This window comes from Neoarthrinium moseri (assembly GCF_022829205.1).
Source record: "Neoarthrinium moseri strain CBS 164.80 chromosome Unknown scaffold34_Wmoseri_CBS_16480, whole genome shotgun sequence".
In the NCBI taxonomy this organism is placed as follows: domain Eukaryota; kingdom Fungi; phylum Ascomycota; class Sordariomycetes; order Amphisphaeriales; family Apiosporaceae; genus Neoarthrinium; species Neoarthrinium moseri.
The window spans coordinates 335,487-357,569 of NW_026055148.1; the positions used below are offsets into that span (position 1 = coordinate 335,487).

General features: G+C 50.9%; 8 protein-coding genes across 8 annotated transcripts; 3 read left to right on the plus strand and 5 right to left on the minus strand.

Annotated features, from left to right (window-relative positions):
• Positions 1-1,384: 1,384 nt before the first annotated feature.
• JN550_008299 (uncharacterized protein) lies at positions 1,385-2,044 on the plus strand (the record flags this gene model as incomplete). Its single annotated transcript, XM_049320245.1, has 1 exon — positions 1,385-2,044. One exon carries the CDS (start codon positions 1,385-1,387, stop codon positions 2,042-2,044), a length of 660 nt encoding a protein of 219 aa, XP_049169812.1.
• Positions 2,045-2,404: 360 nt separating this feature from the next.
• JN550_008300 (uncharacterized protein) lies at positions 2,405-3,107 on the minus strand (the record flags this gene model as incomplete). The annotated part of the gene is made up of 2 exons (XM_049320246.1): positions 2,405-2,881; positions 2,940-3,107. 2 exons carry the CDS (start codon positions 3,105-3,107, stop codon positions 2,405-2,407), a joined length of 645 nt encoding a protein of 214 aa, XP_049169813.1.
• A 1,195-nt stretch (positions 3,108-4,302) lies between these two features.
• On the minus strand, positions 4,303-5,348 carry JN550_008301 (uncharacterized protein; the record flags this gene model as incomplete). Its single annotated transcript, XM_049320247.1, has 3 exons — positions 4,303-4,410; positions 4,472-5,071; positions 5,139-5,348. The coding sequence occupies 3 exons, from the start codon at positions 5,346-5,348 to the stop codon at positions 4,303-4,305; spliced, it is 918 nt and encodes a 305-aa protein (XP_049169814.1).
• Positions 5,349-7,239: 1,891 nt separating this feature from the next.
• Positions 7,240-9,089, minus strand: JN550_008302 (uncharacterized protein; the record flags this gene model as incomplete). The annotated part of the gene is made up of 4 exons (XM_049320248.1): positions 7,240-7,566; positions 7,697-7,919; positions 7,978-8,211; positions 8,266-9,089. 4 exons carry the CDS (start codon positions 9,087-9,089, stop codon positions 7,240-7,242), a joined length of 1,608 nt encoding a protein of 535 aa, XP_049169815.1.
• A 654-nt stretch (positions 9,090-9,743) lies between these two features.
• JN550_008303 (uncharacterized protein) lies at positions 9,744-11,004 on the plus strand (the record flags this gene model as incomplete). The annotated part of the gene is made up of 2 exons (XM_049320249.1): positions 9,744-10,119; positions 10,178-11,004. 2 exons carry the CDS (start codon positions 9,744-9,746, stop codon positions 11,002-11,004), a joined length of 1,203 nt encoding a protein of 400 aa, XP_049169816.1.
• A 748-nt stretch (positions 11,005-11,752) lies between these two features.
• JN550_008304 (uncharacterized protein) lies at positions 11,753-12,097 on the minus strand (the record flags this gene model as incomplete). The annotated part of the gene is made up of 1 exon (XM_049320250.1): positions 11,753-12,097. The coding sequence occupies one exon, from the start codon at positions 12,095-12,097 to the stop codon at positions 11,753-11,755; it is 345 nt and encodes a 114-aa protein (XP_049169817.1).
• A 1,262-nt stretch (positions 12,098-13,359) lies between these two features.
• JN550_008305 (uncharacterized protein) lies at positions 13,360-14,190 on the plus strand (the record flags this gene model as incomplete). The annotated part of the gene is made up of 1 exon (XM_049320251.1): positions 13,360-14,190. The coding sequence occupies one exon, from the start codon at positions 13,360-13,362 to the stop codon at positions 14,188-14,190; it is 831 nt and encodes a 276-aa protein (XP_049169818.1).
• Positions 14,191-15,599: 1,409 nt separating this feature from the next.
• On the minus strand, positions 15,600-22,083 carry JN550_008306 (uncharacterized protein; the record flags this gene model as incomplete). The annotated part of the gene is made up of 11 exons (XM_049320252.1): positions 15,600-16,591; positions 16,642-18,220; positions 18,281-18,476; positions 19,072-20,756; positions 20,810-20,931; positions 20,993-21,096; positions 21,148-21,287; positions 21,341-21,453; positions 21,506-21,789; positions 21,842-21,893; positions 22,065-22,083. The coding sequence occupies 11 exons, from the start codon at positions 22,081-22,083 to the stop codon at positions 15,600-15,602; spliced, it is 5,286 nt and encodes a 1,761-aa protein (XP_049169819.1).

The window sequence follows — 22,083 nt, forward strand, 5'->3', positions numbered from 1 at the left end:
CTTCTGGATTTGTTGTATTCTCCATACTGGGACTTGTCATTGTTACGGGATCCGTAATGATTTTATTCCTAGTCATCTTTGCGAACAACGTACTAGGGACATTAGCATACCGCAAGAAGAGATTACGGAACGTTTCTGGTTACGTGCAAGGAATGGCAACCGACGCTTAAATTGACTGCGCTATGATGTATCAGACAACAAAAATGGCCGTGCTCACCCATCATTTGCCACATTGTAGCTGGCAGATGCTGTCAGAAGCTTTGAGCGCTGGGCCGCTGTTAATAGGAAGACATAAACATATATTTACTGAGGCTTTGGACTATTGCAAATTAAATTTAGTTTAGAGTTTAATTTTCAGTCAACAATTGGCAAAGCAGGTTGTTTGTGTTCATTTACTACCCGGTGTCAACGGACGGTTTACAAGGTAGGCTTGCGTGATCGTGCACATATTCAATTACGTGGGTACTTCTGTGGCAAGTGTGTCCTGGTATGTGACAAATGCTGTAGAAGATCAAGGTGATGAGATTCTTTGTAGACCCAGATAAGCCGCAATACTCGGCGGCTGCCTCAAGGACCATTTTCCCTAAGATTAAAACTCAGGCAGGCAGTCTGCTTGTTAGCTGCCTTAGGTAGAACTATGATCCTGGTCGTTCGAGGCACCCTTATTATATATCCACCTCAGGAATCTCATCCATTTTCAAATACTTATGGTACAGAAATGGAATGGGATACTGGTGCATTTTGGTGGATTTGTCTGAGATATATCCTAAGACTTAGCCAATCGCTCAAGAGCCCATCTCGATCGCAAAGAGGTCGAATTACGGGATTGCGCTAAAAGAGCTGAAAAGCTTTTGGTTCGGATTCTGTACTGATAACAAACTGGAAAGACCGTGAGCAGAGAACTGTCGAAGGTCTACCAATTCGGGGCAGGACCAACTAAACCAATCACACGCTCATACACCAAGCGACAAGTGAAAAGACCGATGACCGACTCTGACAAGAAGAATAAATGCAAGGAATATAAGAAATAGACTTGAAAGAAAGAAGAACAGACGAGAAAATCATTGGAGGAAAGTGTCACAGATGAATTGCCCGTCTCTGAGCCAGCTGCGAAAAAAGTCAGAACAGCAGGACCGAAAACCAAGCCGGCACCCAAGCTCCCAAGCCCTCTCGCACAAGCTGAAGAGACGCGGCAACGTTAGTAACGGCGATATATTTCATGACGTCTATTTTACTGACAGAAGGATTTGCAGAATTCCAAGGGAAGTCACCACGATTCCTGTTCCGCGGCTTCAATGCAAAATCGGGAGGTGGGATTACATGACTCAATAGCAAACATGGAGTTGTGCCGCATGGTTTCTTTGGAGGACAAGTTCCGACCACGATGTACAATATCGGGAAGATAAGAGCCATGATTAACAGTCATCTCAGCGGAGGTCGTCACATTCAGTCTCAGTTCAGTTCCTGGGCTGCTGATCTTAACACTGCCATAGGCTACGGCCGCACATTTCCTACTTCTCAGATCGCCGTTTTCGACGCAACTCGTACCGAAGCCCATGTAAAAGTCCACCACACTCCAGATCTTCATTATGTGAGTTTGCCAGTCTACTCTTACCCCCATGAGTACTTGGCTTACGGGCCAATTCGAGGTGATGCATTTCGCTGTATGCCGGTAAAGGAAATGACAACGATCGGCTTTCCCGACATCTTTGACCCAAGCAACCGCGATTACTGGGCCACAGTGAGTAAGAAAAGCATGCCTTCGACACCTCAGAATGCAATGATCACTGCCAAGAAAACTGGGTTACGATTTCAAAACCATGGTGGCTCCGGCCCTGACGTCGTTGTTGCGCTTACCGCCGCCATCATGGGTATTTTGTACAACAGACGGGGAGAAACTAGTTGTAACCAGAGAGTGACAAGCATGGCTGCCAAAATCCTAGCGGTACAATTGAAAGCGATTGGCTATAGGCGTCATGGCTGTGCAGAAGCACAACTGACCAATCCCAAGACACTTACGGAAGGCTCCCTTGCGCTAAAGTGAATGAACGACCTGCTCCTGGCGCTTTACGAGAGTATTGAGTTCAAAGAATTGAAAGAAGATACAGGAAAGAAGACACAGGAGAAAGCGAAGATGAAACCACAATTAATAACTCCGAGGCCGAAGACGAAATCTTTTCTCCGCAGTTCCAAACCACGGTCTCCATGGCTGTGAGTAAAGTCGGGACTTGGGGGCCATTAACTGGCTCAACTCGAGATTTTAGATTCTTCAATCAAACTTAATGTGAACTTCAATGCTAATTTACTCCAAAACCTTCAATGCTGAAGCTGGGTTTACCATGAAGCGTGATTAGGCAAGATATAAATCCTGTGCACGATCCTGGCATCTCCAGATCAAAATCTTCTACTTGAGTAAGCCTTGAATGAACTCCACAGCTGGCGGAACACTGGGTCTGTAGTTCAGGTGTGCGGAAGTAATATCAAGCGTCCCCAAGCAAACCTTGTCACCCTCGTTGCAGTAGATCTTCGTTTTAGAAACGGCGATGTTTGGAATCTTGCCGCCATCCTGGGCCTTTTGAGTATCGCCGAAGGTGACTGCTGCCGCAATCTTGCTGACGACGGCCGTGCTGGCTTTCTCAATAGACCTATGGACCATTGCAGCGCCTTGACTATAGCCGGCGACAACAAGCTGAGAGTTCGGGCATGCTTGAGTGGCATTGGTCAAGAGTTGTGTCATTGCGGTGGCGTCCTTTGCCGGACAGCCTCCTGACGCGGTGTTGCCTGACAAACTGGCGGCATAGTTGATACCCTGGACTGCCAATGAGGCCGTTCCGAGAGCAGTGCTAAGTTGGGTGGCGAGCTGCTGGCCAGGCATGTCACCCTATGACACCGTATTAGTGACACAGAAGGTTAGACCAATTAGCTGGGAGTTAGCTCACCAAGTTTCCTGGCTGATTTGTACCTCTTGCGAAGAACAGAATCACATCCTTGCACGATCCCTGCAGATACTCGCTGGATGAAGTGCCATAAGACTTGCGTGCCTCGAGCTCTCCGATGGGACTGGCGACAGCCAAAGCTGCAAACAGGACGGTCGATGACAACTTCATTTTCACGATGAAAATGTGTTTCTACCTGAGATAGTAGGCTAGATTGATGCCCTACGGTCGCAGCATATGAGGTTTAGACAGAGCTTGAGACAGACCTGCTGACCTGCAAAGAGTTCACACTTTATAATCATGTAGCTTGTGTAAGGGCGAACTTGGTTCATATGAGCCTGTCGGTCGCATTTTCCTAGATGATGACAGACCTCCGTTGAGGGGACCTGTCAAAATGCAGAATCGATCTTAGGGTGAGCCACGTGCGGATTCGACGGATTCTAAAGTCAATTTGGCAGGCTTGGATCGTGCTGATGGACTGAACTCCGAGCCATTTTCTACCATCCCATGCGCTTGTACTTGACCATGGACACCCCAGCGCGCTTTTGAAGGCTTGAATGATGTGTTGCATCTCGGCAAGTTCCATCTAGAGAGGCTAGAGTGGATAAGATTGCGATCTATGCACTGAACACGGCAAGTCAGTGGAAGGCAGATCTGCGGGCCGAATCTTTTGAGTTGCGCCGCCTTCCGCATCTGGGCATCGCCGGGAATTGTGGTGTCCACGGCTGAGCACCTCGAAACACAGCTTGGAAAACGAACTTGGAGGGGAGGCCTGTTATAGAGCACGAGTAGATGAGAGTATTCGGCTCAAGCAAACATTGGCTGCACGCATTGAATTCCCGTTCGAGGTATGCCGTACAGAGTCGCATGGTGCAGATAATGCGACATAGCGCCTTCCGAAAGATACCTTTCGCTGATGTATGGTGCAAGACCACTTCGATGAATATCACAGTATATTCAAATAGTTTCGGATGCCCCAGACCCTTTGGCTAGACCTAGAGACAGTCCTTTAGGCAAGGCCAGTGCCGTGTATCACTTTTCAAATGCCGGCGACACAGATGTGACCGTAATGTGTAATGTTACTAAATAAGAATGTGGTGAAGTAACAACTCGGTGCTCTGCGTCTGGACCAAAGGTAGTTTATCTATAAAGGTGGCCCTATGATTGCAATGCAGAGGGAATGTGTAGCCATGAGTACAACAATGCATCGATGAAGGAAGTAGCTAAACTGACTGTAATCGTACGTCCATGATGAGAAACTGGAGCATAGTGCTCAAGGAATATCTATTGAGTATGCACAAGTCTAATATCTGCTGCGAATATCCGCCCTGGAGGCAAAAGCTATGATTGAGCGAAGCGCGACCGGCTATTTGACTCTGGCGACAATAACGGAATTGACAATCTTTCCAAACGGATGGGTGACAGTTTCAACTTGGAGTACGCCGCGAAGTCTCTCTGTGTTTAGGTTGACTTCCTAAAAGGCAGTCAATATCAACAACGAATCAACCGATGTACAGACACCATATTGAACTTACGGGGTATAGAAGAGTACGAAGGCTATGCGCGCTGCGGACCACCAGTAGTGCCCCGGCTGTCATTCGCCTCGTCACGCTCATGATAATCTCTTCTTTTTCGTATTGATTTACACCCACCAGTGCAGCAAGGAAGACAACCTCAAACTCTCTCAAGTCCATAGTCGATTCAGCATCAGCGCATTTGAATCTCATGCCTTGGCTCCAATCTCCCAGCTTCTCGCAAAGTACAGTTGATGCCGATAGCGCAGATGCATCCTGATCAACATTTACGACCACGGGATCCGTGGCGGTTGGGAAGGACTGCATATCCCTCAATGCCCGTAAGAGGCACATGGATGTTAGGGGTAGCGGGCCGGATCCCAGGAACGCAACCGATGTGGGGAGGGTAGGTTTGACGGCGTACAAGGCGAATAATTCAAGTCGAGCTAGCTCCACATAGTTTTCGAAGTAGGGGAATGACAGAAGTAGCTGAAGGGCTTCCTTAGAGTCCTGTGCTTCTGATATCTTCTCTGCCCAGAAGTTCTCGAGACAGCACTCAGACTGCGACGAGATGCTCCGCATTGAGGGAATTATCTTGCGCATGCGTGGATCAGTGAGAACCTGTTTCCAAACTTTTTTAACGAAAGTCGATAGCAGCGTAGGTCAGAATGTCTTGGATTATGCATACCATCTCAACGGTGTCAGGGTCATGTGACTCGGAACATATTGACACGAGACCTCCCAATGTTTTGTTTGTCACCGGCCCGGGCCTCAGGTCGGGTAATTCGATCAAAACGGAATGTGCTTGTACGACATAGTCGACAATCTCTCTGCTCTTGCCACTTTGCCTTGCTTTCCGCCATTTCAAGGAGCATAGGGACGTAATGAGGTTGGCCATGATGTACGATGAGTGATAGCAGGTTCTAGGTTGTATTTTTTTGCTTGTGGCTCTTAGGCTTTGTCTGCGCGAATTCGGAACGATCGTGCCTGACTTATTGTTAGTTACACTGCAGATGAGGCTAGAGACGTCTCCAGTGATGCCCAATCTTGCAATGTCTTGGCAAAATAAAGACCGAGGTTCAACGCCGAAACCAGGCGAAATTCCCGCTCTCAAATACTTTGTCCAGGTTTGTGATTTTGCGTTTCAGTAGAGATTTTGCTGCGTTAAAACTATTAATTCTTGTGAATCTTAACTATGGTAATCAGTTTGTCCTGCCCGCTTCTTCGGCCCCTCATGGCCATCAAGGTTCTCAAGTACGGTCAGAGAACAAAAGTGCGTTGTTACAATGCTCATCTTGGTGAATAGACATGACAGATACTCCATGAAGCAGACGACTCCTGTTAGCACATAATAAATGCGGATGTGGTGTCGAGTTTGAACTATCCTCAACAGTTGTAATGGCAAAACGTTAGCGGGCTAATTGTGATACTTAATCTTGCTCACAAGAGCTGACACTATTCTAGAAGCACTCGACATTGGCGGTGGAGGGTCTAGAATGAGGTTCGCTACAGTTTGAATCCATGGTTAGGGCCCTTGTGTCTTATTGGGTGGGTGCGACTTAATGCTGCGCCTGGATTCAGTCATGAGCTTGCCATGGGAGAAGGTTCTGCAGCGGGGTCTCAGATATCCTCGCCACTTACACATAAACCGAGTGCAGATGTATTTTGGCTACCTAGATCCAGTTTCACAATCAAAAGCGGTATTAAGGCTAAAGAATGCTTGCTCCCCTACTCAGAGTGTCTTCTCATCCCGGATGGGAGCTTATATGTGCCTATGATACTTATTCCCGCAGTTGTCGCTCTAATCGAGACAACAAGCTAAGCTCCAAAAGCTATTCGTTCCAAAATCAAAGTAACTATTTCTCCAAACTGAGGCCTGCTTTGCTATGCGTCAACAAGCCGGTTGCATGCCCAGCTGCAGCTTGGTTTGAGTCGATATGAGCACGTCAATGGCTCGCAGTATCAACGAACCTGGGACCATACTTCACATTAAGCACTTTGCAGCAGTTAGAATATGATTTTGGCATTTGCCAATTTGAGTTCTTCATTTGTTTTCATTTGAACTATAGTTCGCTGTTATCCCTTGAACTCCAAAATTCTAGTCTCCGCGTTTTTTGTAGTGGACTGTTACTGGGAGGGATGATAGAGGTACTCTCTCTCATATCGCGATTTATAATGCACTCACCTTCAAACAGAGACGTTGATGCATATGTCGCTTGCGGATAGAGCTGACCATGTATGCACTAGGATCTCATCAATACACAGGGAGACTCGCATGCAGTTTCAAGAGTCTGGAGCCTTTGTGCTTATGTAAGAAACTGTGCCACTGGCCTTTGGAAAGGCAGATTGTGCCAGATCAACAATGTCAATTGTGTTCGTCACAATTGACGGAAGCGCGTTGGGCCAGCAGCAGAAAAGGCTTCTCGGGCTAGTGGAATTTCCTACAGACCTTTGATAAAGTCGAGAATAGTGCGCATGAGCAATTATTCTGTGGCCTAGGAAGAGCAGATATAGTTTTCAGAGGCTAGAAGGGTGATGCCAGGGAAGAAGAGGAGTTTTGTTGTACCTGTGCCCAGTTTTATGACTGCCTGTCTGTGTCTGCATCATCACAAGCTACCGAGGGACAGAGAGATACTGAGGTTGTCATTTCAATGTGGAATGAAGCCCAAGCCAGCTCTATATCTGCCGAGGGCTATTCTAGTTTTCTATCAAATAGATGGTTTCTGCTCATTTGATCATTGCCATCATGAGAGGGAAGATTGCGAACCAGTATGTGATAGGTATATGGATTAATCCCGCTTGACACCAATTCCTCCAACTCGACGCAATCCTACAACACAGACCAGGCAAACGAACACCATCCAGCCCCACATCGTCCAGAAGGCAACTCTGTACCCTGCCATGAGAGCGCCGGGAGAATTGTAGTTGGAGTAAGAATACTTGTTAGTCACAGATGAGGCTATGACCTGGGTCACACTCAGTCCAATCGCTGTGCCGAGCTGCGCGCACGTGTTGAACACGGCACCGCTTAGAGCCTGCATATTCTTGGGGAAGATTTCGGAGATAATGAGCAGGCCTACAATAAAGAGGAGGTCACAACTAATGGGAGTGAGAATCTAGGGGAACATGATCAGCGACCTGTAACCGAATGTTGTGACTGGGCAGCAGGGAAGGAGGGGCATGGTGAAAGTTGCAGTCAATGTTGGCAAATGACAAGACTGCCATCTGGTGAGCCTACTGACTTACCTGTGCGAAAAAAGCGTTCTCCCAATACACCTGGTCAGTCCGAATGAGGGCCATCAGAAGTGGTGCAACGGTACTCATAGCCGAGGAGATCAAAACCGTCCAAAACACTGGCATGCGGTTCACAAGGATGCCGGTTATAATATTCGTGAGAGCACCAGCGATCAGAGATGGGAGAACTCGTAGTGATGCCCCAAGAGCTGAGGTGCCTTGGACCTCTTGAAAGCTAGGTGGTGTCAGCAATAGGTATATCAAATATGGGAGCGAGAAAGGAAGCAGCTCACAATAAACTGCTGTACAGTTCCATACAGTTCGTAAGGGCGTTGGTGAGAAGGACCATGACACAGCAACTGGTGAAGACATGACTACGCCAGAGCGAGTTAGGGATTAATGCTGTGCGGCTGTTCTTAGCCTGTCGATGCATCCATCCGGCGAAGGCCGGGATCGACAAGCCACTTATAACCAGTAATGCGATGCTCGATGCCTTATGTATGTTGCTAATATCAGATGATAGCGATCTGAGACCAGTTAACCTCAAGTAAAACATCCCACATTCAGATCCATACACTTACGCCAAAACATAGGACAAGGTTGCCAATCCCAAGCTCGCCAGGAGAATCCCAACCCAGTCTATCTCCAATATTGCTCTTTTCCAGATTGATTGACTGCCTTGTGGTCGAGAATCCTCTGGCAAAGCCCAAATGCTAAGGAGAAACAAGGCGAAACTGGCAGCAGCAGCAAAGTAAAAGGCTGGGCGCCATCCAACGGTGTCAGTGAACACACCACCGAGGACTAAACCAAAACAAAAACCGAGCGGTAAACCAAACCCCATACAGGCAAACCCCATATTGCGTGGTCTTCCCTCCTCCACGCTACTCGAAATGATGGAAATAGACGAAGGGGTAACAATGGCATTAGCGACACCTTGAAGGGCGCGGAAAGCTATGATCTGCCCTCCGGTCCGGGCCAGGCCGCAGGCCAAAGCGAATATGGCGCCAAGAAAAGACCCAACGAGATTTACTCGCTTGTTTCCGGCGGCGTCGGCAACGGAGCCTGCCAATAAGAGACATGAGCCCGCAGTAAGGTAATAACTAGAGGTGGCCCAGACCAGCAGACCCTCCTGCAGGCCCAGCGCGGACTGCATAGCGGGAAGGGCGACAACAACTATGCCATTGCAGAAACTGCTGAAGAACGCCAGGCCAGTAACTTGGGTGATGACAATGACAGCCCGACCCTTGGGGAGCAGGGAAGCCGTCGCCACCTCCTGGTGTGGGGTGGGCCCCGTAAGAGGCGCTCCTAGCTCTGTTGGAGGCCGATAGCTTTTACTTGACGCAGACGCTGGCATGGTAATAGTAGGCTCGAGTATCTGCAACTCGGTAGCTGTTTGGGTTGCCATGATTGGATACTGAGGCAGAACAAACGTTGGTTGACTAGGCGGCAGCTATGTTGGATCAAGAGCGCTGAAGCTGAATGATTGGGTTGGCACACGTCATTCGCTTTGGAAGCAGTCAGGAAAATGTCTAATTCTCAGTGGGCGATGATAATATGTGGCTCATCTACATGAAATATAGTCCGACACTGAGTTGTCCTCTTATGAGACAAAGCATGCATCTGGGCATGACTGACAAATATGAGTCAGGCCGAGGACCGGGATAGGGAACCACCATCCCGGTACCAGTGGCCTGCACGCGGCAGTAAACAGTATTCCTTAACAGGGGATAAATAAAGCAAGCGGGCTGCGTAATAACACTTTGTTTTGGGCATTGCATTAAGCCTGTCAACTGGAAGAGTCCACCTCGAGACCGAGGTATAACTGTGTTACAACCGTTACAGCCGCAAAATGTGGATTCGTTTAGTGGTTCCGCCCTCCGCTCGTAGTGCCCGCTCCGGATACCCAGGGACCTTTTATCAGTTACCACCTCGGCAGCATCGCATGGCTCAACGACCGGATCGTTCACATATTCCTTGCTGAGCGACTAGGGAGGAACTCCACCGATTCAATTGTAGTGACCTGTCGTCAGATATCTGGTCGACTCTGCCCGACTCAGCCATGCTGAGCCATTTCTTTGTGCCGCTCGGAACCAAATCCCGCGCTGCCGTACTGGGGGCTACCTGTTTGACACTCGGCTTTGTCCTTGCACCCTATTTCCGACAGGCGAACAAGACGGGAGTCTTTAAGCGCTCACCAAAGTCAACGCTGCTGAACGGCCTGTCAGAGAGAGAGCTTGCGGCCTTGCCGTATCCGCCGGGTGTCCTGCCGGGCGGCAGGGATGTCTCAACACCGTATGGCTCGATCCGGGTGTACGAGTGGGGTCCCGAAGACGGAGAGAAGGTTTTGTTCTTGCACGGCATAAGCACTCCAGTTATATCGCTAGGGGACTTGGCCCACGAGCTCTCTGGCAAGGGCTACCGGGTCATGCTCTTCGGTAAGTTGTTGATGCATAATTGGCCCAAAGATAGATCTCACTAATCTGAACACGCCAGATCTCTTTGGTCGCGGATACTCTGATGCACCTTCTGATCTGACTTATGATGCGAGATTGTACGTCACCCAGATCCTACTAGTCCTGGCCTCCTCGCCGATCTCATGGTCGAAATTCCACCTGGTCGGCTATTCCTTAGGTGGCTGTCTTGCTGTATCCTTCGCACGCTACTACCCACATCTCCTTGTATCCCTTACATCCATAGCCGGCGGCGGGTTGATTCGCCCACACCACGTAGGCTGGCAGAGTAAGCTGCTGTACAACTCCGGAATCCTCCCTGAATGGGCCGTCAGATATCTCGTGAGGAGGCGAATACGACCGTCCGCAGCACCGCCAAGAGCCGCTGGAGGTACCGACATCATGGCTGCGGAGAGCAAGATGCAACCGGGAAATGGTGATGCCAGCGGTGGTAATGGGTTTGACAGTGCTTCGATATCTCGATATCGTCCCGGGGTCAAGGTTTCGTCTGTCGTAACGTGGCAGATTGACCATCACGAAGGGTTTATCAATGCGTTCCTGAGCACAATTCGGAACGCGCCTATCTACAGCCCGCAACAAGACTGGGCGGCTCTGAGCTCGATATTGCGGGAGAGAAGACAGGCCAAGGACAGCCTTCTGCCACAGGGCCTAGAAAGGGGAAAGATCCTCCTGATTCTTGGCAAGGATGACCCAGTTGTGGTTCCATCGGAGACTATAGACGACGCTGAGAAGGCATTGGGTAAAGACGGCGTTCAAGCAGTGATTCTTCCTGCTGGCCACGAGTTGCCCATAACCCTGAGCATCGAAGTGGCAAACTGCATAGATTCATTCGCGGTAAAGAGGCATTGATTGGATAGAGCAGAACCGTTAGAGGCGTTTATAGAAGCTCATATCTGTTCCGGTGTGTCCGATACCAGGTATCGTTGTTTGTTGCGCAAGAGACCACGCGTCAGGGTGCTCAGGATAGACTGCTATCGTGCTTCCGGCCCTCGGATATTAGAACAGGCACTGTACTCACTGTGTTGGTACAATGTATCTGGGGGAACACAACCAAAACCAGACTAGGCAATGTGCAATTGATGAACACTGAATGAACCTAGTCAGGGAACAGACACACCCTGACTATTCATCGCGTGCAAGATTAGAGACTAGGTATAGCGAGTATAACTGACTCAAATGGCAGTCTGCTACTTTATTGACGGGCCTACTACCTTATGGAATCGAATACTAGTAAACCGAACACACGCCTTAGTCTGATTAGGCTGGCAAACTCCAGAACTATGTTAGCGTAGGAACCTGGACTTTCAGTGGCTTGCCTACTAAACTCTGTCGAGTCAGTATGCGCCGACACCCCTCTTCTACTGCCAAGGTCGCCGCTGGCTCCTAGGGGCATACTGCAGGTCGAGTGCACTGCATATCAAGGTGAAGATTTTCGAAACAGATACTCTGGGAGTTTGTGGTGGATGTCGACGCGGCTGTAACGGGTCCGGGTTCACGGAGGCTATGCGATGGATATTTGTGTGTTTCACTGCAGATGAGGATACAGAAGGGCGACGCGACCATCAGCCGATCAAGAGCCGTTATGGGCCGAGCTTCGTTAGAATAGCGCCGAGGACGCCTCTAGGATCATACGGCCATCAACCCATACGGTTCCGGGTCTGCCGGATCCGTAGCTAGGCGGGTCTACAAGCTGCGCGGTCATATCGACATGGACACGCAGATTAGGCCCGACAAGTTGCCATATGTGATTCTGCAAGATAGCCGCTTTGTTGTCCAGGATCAGGTGCGTTGGTTTGGGCTGGAGCTGTTGCCAAGCTCGGGCCCTGGCTGGATGGCTGGATGGCGGCACTTGGGTGGTGGGGCCGCTGGAAATCTGGGGTTCGCTCGGCGCCATGCCAGGAAGCTCGACCGGTGGGAAAGCCCAGAAGCTGATCAGGATCATGCGATTTGCTGCAGAGACACATGAATCGGCGGCAACATTGGGAGGGCGGGGTTCGTGCTCAAATCTTCAGCAGAGCGTTCCTGTCCATCTCTTACAGGAACGGCGACATGCAGACTTCGGTCGAAGGGTGTGAGTGGGTTTGGAATTGGCACACGGAGTGGCACCTTAGCAGCCCCCAGCGGGCCAGCCAGCGGCTCCCCGGCCGCAGATCATCCAGATCCGACAAGGGAGAGAGAAGAAGCCCCAAGACGCTCTTCCACCCCAAGCACCAAGAACAGCTAGATCCAGTTGAATACCTACCAGACAGCACGTTCCGTCCCGCCTCTTGCCGCTGCGAGTATCTCCCCGTGCCTATCCATCAGTGTCGATGGCAGAAAGCGGCAGTGCGAACAATGGGGGCTGCTCTCTCTCTCTTGTCAGGGTCCTTCCGACGTAATCGGACAGGGGGATCTGATATCCATGTGAATACGTCACACCCTACCACTCCCAACTTAGTAGCAATAAGAACTATCTTGGTCGAGCTAGCACACTCCCCCCCTAGCCCTTAGCTTGCTTTAGGGGACGCCCGTCAGGTTGTCAGCGTGTCCAGTGGGCCAGTGGGCCAGTCGGTTCTTACCCCAGCTTGCCCAGCTCGCTCCCAGTGGCCCAGCTTCCCCGCATTTCTAAGGTTAGCCCCCCTAGTGCCCGGTCCTGATTGGGTAGTGATAGAGCAACCTCTACTCTATCTGCGCGTCTCTGGATTCCAGTCCAGAATCCCAGACTCCTCCCTCTTCATCTTCCCCCTTCTCCCTCGACAATCTACACCTTCTCGCATTCACGCCAACCCACAGATCAGTCAAATACGTCGACAGTCGACAGCACCATTCTGATTCGCTTCGCGTATCACCCGAAGTCGAGGGGTAAAGCACCCCGCCCTGCACAGAAAGGGTCCAATACGATAGCAGAGCCGTCAAGTCTCATAACAGACCTCGACTTGTGCTACAGCTCTGGGTCGTGCTCGAGCTTCATCAGACCATCCATCGTACAAAGAGCTCCATCTCTTTGATACAACGTCTCTCCACCTAGTCTAACCCCCCACTGCTCCTTGCCAAGGCCCGGGGACCATTCATTGATTGATTCATCTCTGCCTATATCACCTGCCCTCCCCCCTAGAGCAAAACGGGTCACACTCCTGCATTCCGAGCACGAGATTCGTTTGGTACATTTCGCATCACTACATCTTCACCCGCACCTGCCCCCTATCTCGACTTGTCACATACACCATGTCGAACGACAGAGACAGCAGCCCCCCTTCCGCTGCTCGCGAGCGCCGGGGCTCTGTCACTTCCGCTGCCTTCTCCAGCTTGTTCCAGCGCAGCAACTCCACCTCAGCCGGTTCCAACGGCAACGGCCAGGGCTCTGCAGCCGCCATGGCTAGAGACCCGCGCCGTCGTCTTTCTGTTACGACCCTTGGCCTATCTGGCGGCGGCCCCGCCTCTGCGACTGGGGCTCTCCAAGGGCTACGACGAGGCAGCATCTCGACCAACAATTCCGATTCCATTGATGAGAATGCAGTCGAGGATGACGAAACCTCCCGCACTGCTCCCACTACCCCCTTTGCTCGCCGAATGAGCTTCGGTGCCAGTGCCATGCGTTCCATGCGAGCACCATCCGGCACGAGCCCTGGTTCAACTGGTAGGCCCGACCCAGCACGTCGTTCTTCAGGCGGCACTGCCCGCCAGCCTTCTGTGGTCCCAACCTCCACTACGGCTGCTGGTCGTAGGACCAGCACCGCTCAGGCAAGCACAGCACAACCCGCAAGATCACCTTCTGACATACTTTCTGCTGCTCGTGCAGACCAAGGCTTCAATTGGTCAGAGCAGCTTAGATCCCGCGCCGAGAGCAGCGTATCGGGCATGCGCCCATCCTTTAGCATGGGCAGTTCTGGCTCCCCTCCCCGACATGGAAGCGTCCAACACGACCGCGCCAAATCCGTCTCCGATATGCCGGTGCCACCTCAGCAGGCCGCTACTCTGAAGCCCAAGCAGCCTGAGCGACCCAAGCCCGACGCTATGCAGGAACGAATCCTCAAAGGCGACTTCTACATGGATTGAGCATAGTTCCAAACAAGAAGCGTGCAAAACGATCACATGAGCCTCGGGACGATTAGTATTGTATGGATGATCAGAGCACTACGAACGAACCATGACCCAACACTATCCGACATCTTCTCGTCGCGAATGCCCCATATCGCGACATCAACAGTATCCGGACACTGCGGCATTTGTCTTTGGCGTTCATTGTTGCGCTGCACTTTTTAACTGACGTCATTCGCTTCGTACCCTGACTTGCGGCGTTGGAAGGAAAGACAGGTTCTCAGCGGTATGAAGGCAGCGATTCTGCCCGCATTCAAGGTTGACACAGGCGGCCGAGCCCGTGCAGGTTGAGGCACTGGCATTCGTAGGGGAACAAAAGCAATGGTTCACCAGGTTTGGCTGAGAGAATAGCTTTGCGCTTGTTGGCCATGCCGCACAAGATCTCAAACATTGTGGCTGAATGTTATTGCTCAAAAATTTGCGAAACCTTCATGCCTACAAATGTGTATGATAATGATCGAAGACGTGGAGGTCAGATTGGTGACTGCTTGTGGCTGTAGGTCTAGCAAAACAAAAACAAATTGCACAAAAGTCAAATCACCCCATACCGAACTTGTCCTGATGTCGAACATGAGCGAATAGAGCAGACTGCATATTGGTTGCGGCAGAATATCGTTCGAGCTCATTACCTTGGCTTTCCACAGTTCTTGGATCAGACCAACCCTGATGCACCGTCCTCTATCAAGCGGCGTAGATCACAGTTGCGTGCATGCTTATCTCCCAGCCATTTCATCATGGGATTGTATAAAAGCTTCCAGAACCCGAGCTTATGACGCCACCCCTTGTGGGGTACCGTGAAGCGTAGGCCTAACGTTCCCGCAAACCTGGGATAAGGACAAACGTAAACTCAATTATCTTCAGTGCAGCGCTATGGACATACCGGATCTTAAGTTAGTTATCTTTCAGTAATGTATTCAAACACGTTGACCAGTACGTGATCAAAAGAGATTTCAACCGTGGCTTCCTTCATTGTTGTTTGTACAAAGTGTTACTCTTACAATTAACATCGAAATCAATCAGTCTAACCTAACTCAAGGCTTGATGCTGCTCCAATGTACATGGTCCTGATCGTAAATAACCCGCGCCTGGACAGCCCGCCAGAGGCTGCTGTATCTATTGAGCTGTGGAGAGATGAGAAGAGCAAGTATTCGCTTATAATGATACACACGCTTCGCCAAGAGCGCCAGAGCCATCGAACCTGAAAAACAACGCTTGCTTTAACGACAGTTTGCAGACCATCTTACACCGGTTCCTTGATGCATGCCGATCCGACCGTCCACAATCCTTATTTAAGTACGCCGATCCTGATAACGCCATCTAATAAACAACAACAACAACAAAAAGCCGATAAGTCTTCCCGTGCGCCGTCATTGATACGGGAACTGACCATTCATGTACGGCACTCCGTCCATGACAAAGCGCATTGTCTCGGTGTCGGCAGCGCCCCATTCTGGGCCGGTAAATCCACCAAATGTGAGGCCCATGGCTTGCTCAAAGCCATCTCCAAGGTTTGAGTAATCAAAATCGGCATTGAAAGAATTATTCAGGTATGGCATGAAGCTAGACATGGCGTCGTTGCCTATCCCTGAGGTGGACGTACCCGCCGATGCACCGTACATGAAAGGTTGAGACGTCTGAAGCCAGTCAGGGAATTGAGCATTGGAGTTGTTTGCAGTCGGATTCTGGCTGCCGCGATTTCCAGTTGCGATCTCTGAAAGAAGTTGTAAGGGAGTATTGGCCGGATTGTACTCGTTGGCCTGCTGTGGTGGCTGCCGTTGTGCAGCTGCCGGCGCCTTGGCCTCGGCCTTTGGAGCTGCAGAATCGCTATTCGGGGAGCTTTTCTGTGCTATGGATGGTATTTCTGGACCAGGGGGCTTGCCTTGCTTCTGGAACCAGCCTCGGATCATTACGAGAACGACCAGGAACTTGGTTGCCGGGCGCGACTTGTCGGCGGCGCCAACCTCGCTGAATTTAGCTAGCAACCTGTCCAGATATTCCTCGACTTTCATGTCGTCCTTGACAATGACTCTGCCAAGTTCCGAGCCGGGTGTGCTGGCGCTGAAGTACATCTTGATTAGAACGACAACAGCATAGGCCACACGAACAAAGTTAAACACCGGTAGGCAACGTATGCTGTAGACATCCATAGACAAGAAGGTCTCGAATATCCCATCGATGGCTGTGAGGCAGGAACTGAGAGCAACAATGTGCGCGGTTGTGAGACTCTCGTTAAGACCTGGTACGGGATCGCGTAGAGCGTCAGCATTGTACGGCGGTCGAAGATCGTCGGCCTTTTCAACATAGAGTGCTATTTCATGCATGTAGAGACTGAGCACGTGGAAACTGAGCTGCAACGACGCTGTTCTATGTGAGCGAACAATCCATTAAGAATAAGATGATGAGACCTACGTTTCTTCTCTGACTTGGGAATGCTCTCGCTATACTTCTCCAAGTCTCTTTCGAACCCCTTGAGAGCATACTGCACCTTTGGTTCTGCAACACTGACATAGGTGTTAGGGTCGTCCATGGAGAATTGGATCCCGACTTCCTCCGCCAAGCGATGCGTCCAAACAAGATGGCACAGGTACTTGTCAGTTTCTGCGGCTTCTGGAGAGGACTCCAAGATGTCCATGCATTCTGTCATGAATGATGTCCACCTTACAAGGTTAGGACGGTGCAAAGCCATGGCCACATTAGATGCCAAAAAATATGACGACAACCAGGCTCGTCGCGCTTCGAGCGTAGTGGGATCTGGCAGGGGATTCTTCCTGAGAGGATGGTCCTTCCACGTGTAAGGAATCATCCTCTGCTTTGCACTGTTACGCTTCCGTCCCAGCCCGATATCTATGGCCATGACAGCACCCATATGGACGAACTGGTAAAATTTGAGCTCTTCAAAATGCTCGGGAGGATGGTACCAGATAACACCAACTTGGAGGGCCTGAACAAGCTCCAAGCTTTTCTCGCCCGCGACCACAATCTTGTCTGCAAACAGCTGCACCAGCTCTTTGACAAGCTGACGCTGGATGTTCGGGACTTCGGAGGATGCAGCGGCCATGACCGCGAGGAAGAGGATGGGTTTGGTCTTACGTATTTCTGAAGCGGTAGTCCCGGGTGGAAAGACGACGGCAGGAAGATGTCCGGCCATGTGGTCCGTATAACGTGCGAAGAACTCATTGGCTTGCTGTATGGTCATCAAACCCCGATCAATCATGTCAGTGGCGTATTCCTGACTTCTATTTGCCTGCGCTGGGGGTGGGTGGCTTTTGGTGTCCTCGGATGAGCTCTCCCTAGTCTCTGTGGCCTTGCGTTTCTGGCCTGCCATGACCATAGGCGGTACAAAGACATGTTGCTTGTCCGGCTCAGGGGCATATTGCGCTGGGGGATCTCGGGTAGGGGTACGGTTCCAGTCCCTTGCTGCATGGGCAAGCTGCTGCTGAACATGATTGTATGCATTCTGCTCCGCGGGCGAGGGGTGGCTCGGCGCCGGGCCTCCCCTTGAAGCATGCAAGCTAGCAGTTAGGGCATCAATCTTCTTCTCAAGCTCAGCGACCCTGCTGTCGGTTTTCTTCTGCCTCTTCCGTGTAGGCTGCGTGACCAGGCAATTCCTGCCGGCCTTGGCGCACCGCTTGCACGGCCCATCGGGATTGTTGGGATCGGGCTCGCACCTGACCTTCAGACCGCGGCATGCCTCGCAGGCACGAGGCCGCTTCGGATCGTTGGGGTCGTTGGGGTCGTGTGGTGTGGTGCCCGAAGCATCGGCGAAAGAGGCATCGCCGTCGTGTGGTTGGGTCGGCGTCTGCGGCGTCGGGGCAGCGCCGTACGGCACCGGGCCCGCCGTGGAAGCTGGCGTTGGCCCCGCCGTCGATGGCGAATCGGTTGGTTGAGCGGAAACGCCGTTGTGACTGGGTCCGGTGCTGACAGTGACGCTGGGTTCTCCAGAGGGCAGCAGCCTTGGATCGATCCGCTCTGTGGACCCTTCCATGCTCTGCAACGGGCGTCCACTTTATACCCAAAGTGCTTTGCCCTGCGCCCGTTCGAGGCGTACTGTATCGTTGATGGGGATGCGCTTCAATGCACTGTACTTGATGGGGAGCCCGCCCGGCGTCGGTGTTGCAGGTCGCCGTGTGAGGCGGGTGAGAAAGAGGCCGTCCCCGATGACCTCAGTGTCGGCTAAACTACGGGGAATGCCCACGCCGACCACTAACTCAAGTACCTTGAGGTAGCTCACTTTGGTATTGTAACTGAACTGTTGTGAGTGTCGGGCAGTGGCAAGGGAAGTCCTGTGTTACGACTGCTACTGCCTTCATCAAGCTGGTTCAGAACATGCGGAATCCATGGCCGGCATATTACATGATCCTGATACGGTGCAGATACGCCTCTTGTCGCGGTAAGTTACTCGAAAGCTGCATCCTCTGAACAGGATCGCCGCCATATACTACTACTTTGCCACGGAGACCCCTGGTGTTGGCAGAGTCGTGAATACTTAAGCAGTAACCGACTTATCATTCCATACCAAGTCTACTGACTTCACCATAGCTCTGTATTGATGTTCTTATAGTGTAGTAGTAGCGGCAGTAGCCCCTTTGTGAGAACAGTAGCGCTGTGGCAGCCAGGCTAGTGCTGAAGCCGTACGAACAGCACGCACCTCATTGCCACCCACCTCTATGGACACTCGTCGATGCAGAAAGCAGGTTTCTGTGATGCATTAGTTCCAATGAAGTGTGCTTGTGGTCGTTTTTCTAGACACAACGCAGTGTTATGTTCAACCTTGTATCTGCAGCTTCGCCCCCATGGTCCAGCAACGCAAACGTGTAAGACCCTTTTTCCAACTCCCACTCGTTCCATCGGTTCAGTATTGTCAGATACCGATCGACGTCCAGGTCCAACTGAACAGTCAGTTCTTCTTGTGCAGCCAGATGCACGCGTTTGAACGAGACCAACTGTTTGACCGGCTGTACAATTGATGATGTGCGCCCAAGAAGGTACACTTGCGCGACATAACTTCCACCAATAGAACCGGTGTTCTTAATTTTCACAGAGAATTTGATCACATCTCCAGCGCTGAAGGTGCCTTGCGAAATCGCCAGGCCGTCGGCAGCAAAAGTTGTGTACGACAACCCGTACCCGAACGGATAAGCAGGCGAAGACTCAATGTCCAGAAAACGTATCTTTCTTGCCAAGGCCTTGTAGTTGTAATACACCGGGAGTTGGCCCACATGCCTTGGTACCGTGATAGGCATGCGCCCTCCAGGGGTTGCTCTACCGAAAAGAACATCAGCAATGGCTTGGCCTCCCGACTGACCAGGGAAGAAAGTGCTCAAAACTGCTGCGCTCCGGTTGTATAGTTCGTCTATTGCAAAAGGACGACCGCCTTGGAGCACAAGCACTACCGGCTTGTTGAGCTCGAAGATCTGCCGAGCAAGAGCATCTTGACTCGGGGGAAGCCCAAGTGTCGCTCGATCGCCGCTCTCGCCATCACTGTTCCAGGCTGCGCCGACTGCCAAAACAATCAAGTCCGACGTCCTTGCTAATTGCACGGCTTGGTCCACGGCGTCGCCCTTTCGACTCACAAGGTTCCAGAACAGTATCACTTGGTGGTTCAGCGAAACCACATTCGCTGTTTTCTTATATAGATTGAAGGCTTGGTACTCGATACGAATACGATGCGTGGCGTCCTTACGAAAATCGAAAGGCGCTGATCCTGGCGGAGCGTTGGTACCGTTAGCCTCGACGTAGGAGTAACTCATGATGTTGCTCAGTATCGAGCCTGTATGCAACAGGTGGTCAACCCCTTGCGAGACAACTAACTCATCATCAATGAACAGCTTTACAGTCGTATTTGCACCGACGGCGACGCCGAGCCATCCTTCGACGGTAATATCCACCGGCGAATGGAGTTCACCTTCCCAGATAACACTGAAATTCGTAGACGGAAGGCCATTGGGGGGATAAAGGCCCCAATCTAAACTCGGTGTTTCCATTCTTTGCGCCAATGGCTGCGCGAAATTGGTGTCTGCAAAGTAAGTAGCTCTTAGCCCGCCTCGTACGCCATCTGCCGAGAGTAGGTACCCCGGGATAGCGTACTGCGAGTTGTACTCCCAGGAGTCTGCACCCCAACTGGTCACCAAGTCCATCGTGTTTTCTCCATTATCAATATATCCAAGGAGTCCCTCTCTGATCGTCTTAGCTGCGCCCGCTGGGTACTGTCCCCATGAGCCCGAATAATCCCCATAGTTAAGTGTGTCGCTAAACGGTCCTATCAAGGCAATTCTTGACAGGTTCTGCTCATTTGGTCTCAAGGGCAAGGTAAAGTCTCTGTTCTCTAGAAGCACGATACTCTTCTGCGCTGCTTCTAGCGTCAGGTCACGGTTCTTCTCAGCGACCACGACAGGGTCAAGATCCGCTGACAGATACGGGTCTTCAAACAAGCCCAGGTCCCATTTGACACCTAAGATCTTGCGGACATGCGACTGTATAGTAGCCAGTTTAACTAAATCTTTGTTTATCAGCTCTTTTGTCATCTGGTCACTCTGATTAGCGGCAGAACTACGATAAGTGCGCGATAAATCCTCACATTAATGTATTGTCCCAGTGGATAGTCGTAAAACTGGAGCATGCCGCCTGCATTGAACCACTGCTTCAGTGCATCTAAGGGAGAGTCCGCGACATGGTGCATCGTCTCCAACTGAATCATCCCTAGAATTGTATAAGTCATTGCTGCTGCTGTGCCCCAACTCAAACGTATAGGGTCCGTTACCTGTATCGTCAGCCATGACGAACCCATCATAGCCCCAGTCGTTGAGGGCTTGATATAGCATGGGGTGGACGGAGGCGGGAATATCATCTAGTTCATTATATGCCCTGAGAAGTATTCAGGTTGTAGGTTCTCTCGTTCACACATTGAGCACCTACATCATAACACCTCTGACACTTCCTAATTCGATTGCCGCTTTGAAAGGCAGCAGAAGGTCTTGAATTATTTGTCGGTTCCCGTGGCCCATAAATGGTGCGGCATTGTGTCCTGACTGAGGAGAGCCGTGTGCGGCGAAATGCTGGTAATTTCGTGTAAGCCAACAGAACTCGGAACATTTCTAGCACACTCTACCTTCATTATTGGGGCAACAGCATCTGGCTCAGACAACGACCCGTTCTTTGATAATCCTGATGAGTACGCAACACCCATATGGGACGTCAAAATCTTGTCCTCTCCCCAGGCCTCTGCGACATTTAAGCAAGAGTATCAACGCTTTTGACTCGTGTGGATACTCACCCTGTAATCGGCCCCATCTCGGGTCCAAACCAAGATCAAGCACCGGAGAGAAGCAAGCATGAATGCCAATGGATCTCGCCTCGGTACCTATAGCGCGCCCGACTCGATACACAAGATCTGTGTCAAAGGTTGCCGATAGGCCTATGCTTTGCGGGAACATTGACTGTTTGAATGAACCAACAGCATGTAGGCACTCTCCTGTCTGCATCAAGGGAATCTTCAGTCGTGACCTTTCGAGATTCTCCCTTTGAATCGAATTATAGTCGTCGGGCTTCATTGGGTACCTATAATCATCAGCCTTCTCGCGAAAGCTAGTGCCTAGAGCACACTTTATACCAGTCATGCATTGCGCCAATTGGAGAGTCCACGCTGGACTGCATTGTCTGATCTACTTCTCATTAGTTTGTCATTTGTATATTTTGTTTTTGAGACTTGCCCCAGAGTTCTCCATCAGTAGTAGGGCCAATTATGTCACCAGCAAACATGAGATGGAGCTGCAAGACTGCTAGGGGGATTAGCAGAGATGGAAATTTGTTACATCTCAATTTGGGGGCCATACCTAGATCTTGCACGGTCAT